The following is a 696-nucleotide window of genomic DNA, read 5'->3' as shown; positions in this document are numbered from 1 at the left end:
GTCACTACCCACGGGGACATGGGACGGGGAGCAGTGGCCATGCTCCCTGGGTCATGGCATGGGGGTGGGGGCAGTATTCCTGCCCCCAGTCTGGGACAGACTCTGCACCTGGCAATGGAGGGCAGCTGGATCCCTGATGCCAGAGTGGACAGGTGGGCCCCGGGCTGGCTGCCTCATGAGGGGAAGGGCCCCCTGCCCAGGCTGATCCACTGGAGGCTGGAGATTAAAGGTACTGGAGGAACTTGGGGGTACAGCCCAGGCACCCTGGGGGCTACCCTCTCTTGGCCCCAGACGGCCCACAGTGGCCACCCCTCCATCCCTGGAGTTGGGCCAGGAGGACCTGAGGGAGGTCCCAGGAGGCCTCGGGCCTGGCATCGGTGGGGCAGCCTTCCAGCCCTGGTCTGGGCTGCCAGCCACTAGTAGGCGGGCACCTGGTACCCTTTGGGGGCTGGTGTCCAGGGTCTCGGTGAAGGGCGGGCTCTGGTAGGTCTCGGGGCCCTCCACACCCGCTGCCCCACTGGGTAGCCAGGGTAGTCCTTGGCCCGCCCCGGTGCCCAGCTGTTCGGTGGCAAAGATCGACATTGTCGTGCCCAGACGGAACCGGTGCAGGGCCTTCAGGTGAGCGCCACCTGAAGAGGAGCCCGAAGTCAGCTAGAGCGACACCGGCCTGGCGGCCCGGCCCTTCACCGCCCGCAG

The 696-nt window shown here is 67.8% G+C and overlaps 1 protein-coding gene across 1 annotated transcript in view; it reads right to left on the bottom strand.

Annotated features, from left to right (window-relative positions):
* Nucleotides 1-247: 247 nt before the first annotated feature.
* Nucleotides 248-696, bottom strand: part of SYNGR3 (synaptogyrin 3) — a 2,999-nt gene continuing 2,550 nt past the window's right edge. The window contains 2 exon segments of the mRNA XM_023764478.1: nt 248-446; nt 448-629. Coding sequence (XP_023620246.1) covers nt 417-446; nt 448-629 — 212 coding nt within the window. The 3' untranslated portion in view covers nt 248-416.

This window comes from Myotis lucifugus, unplaced genomic scaffold (assembly GCF_000147115.1).
Source record: "Myotis lucifugus unplaced genomic scaffold, Myoluc2.0 scaffold_332, whole genome shotgun sequence".
NCBI classification, from domain to species: Eukaryota; Metazoa; Chordata; class Mammalia; order Chiroptera; family Vespertilionidae; genus Myotis; species Myotis lucifugus.
This window is presented reverse-complemented; position numbering and strand designations above follow the sequence as displayed.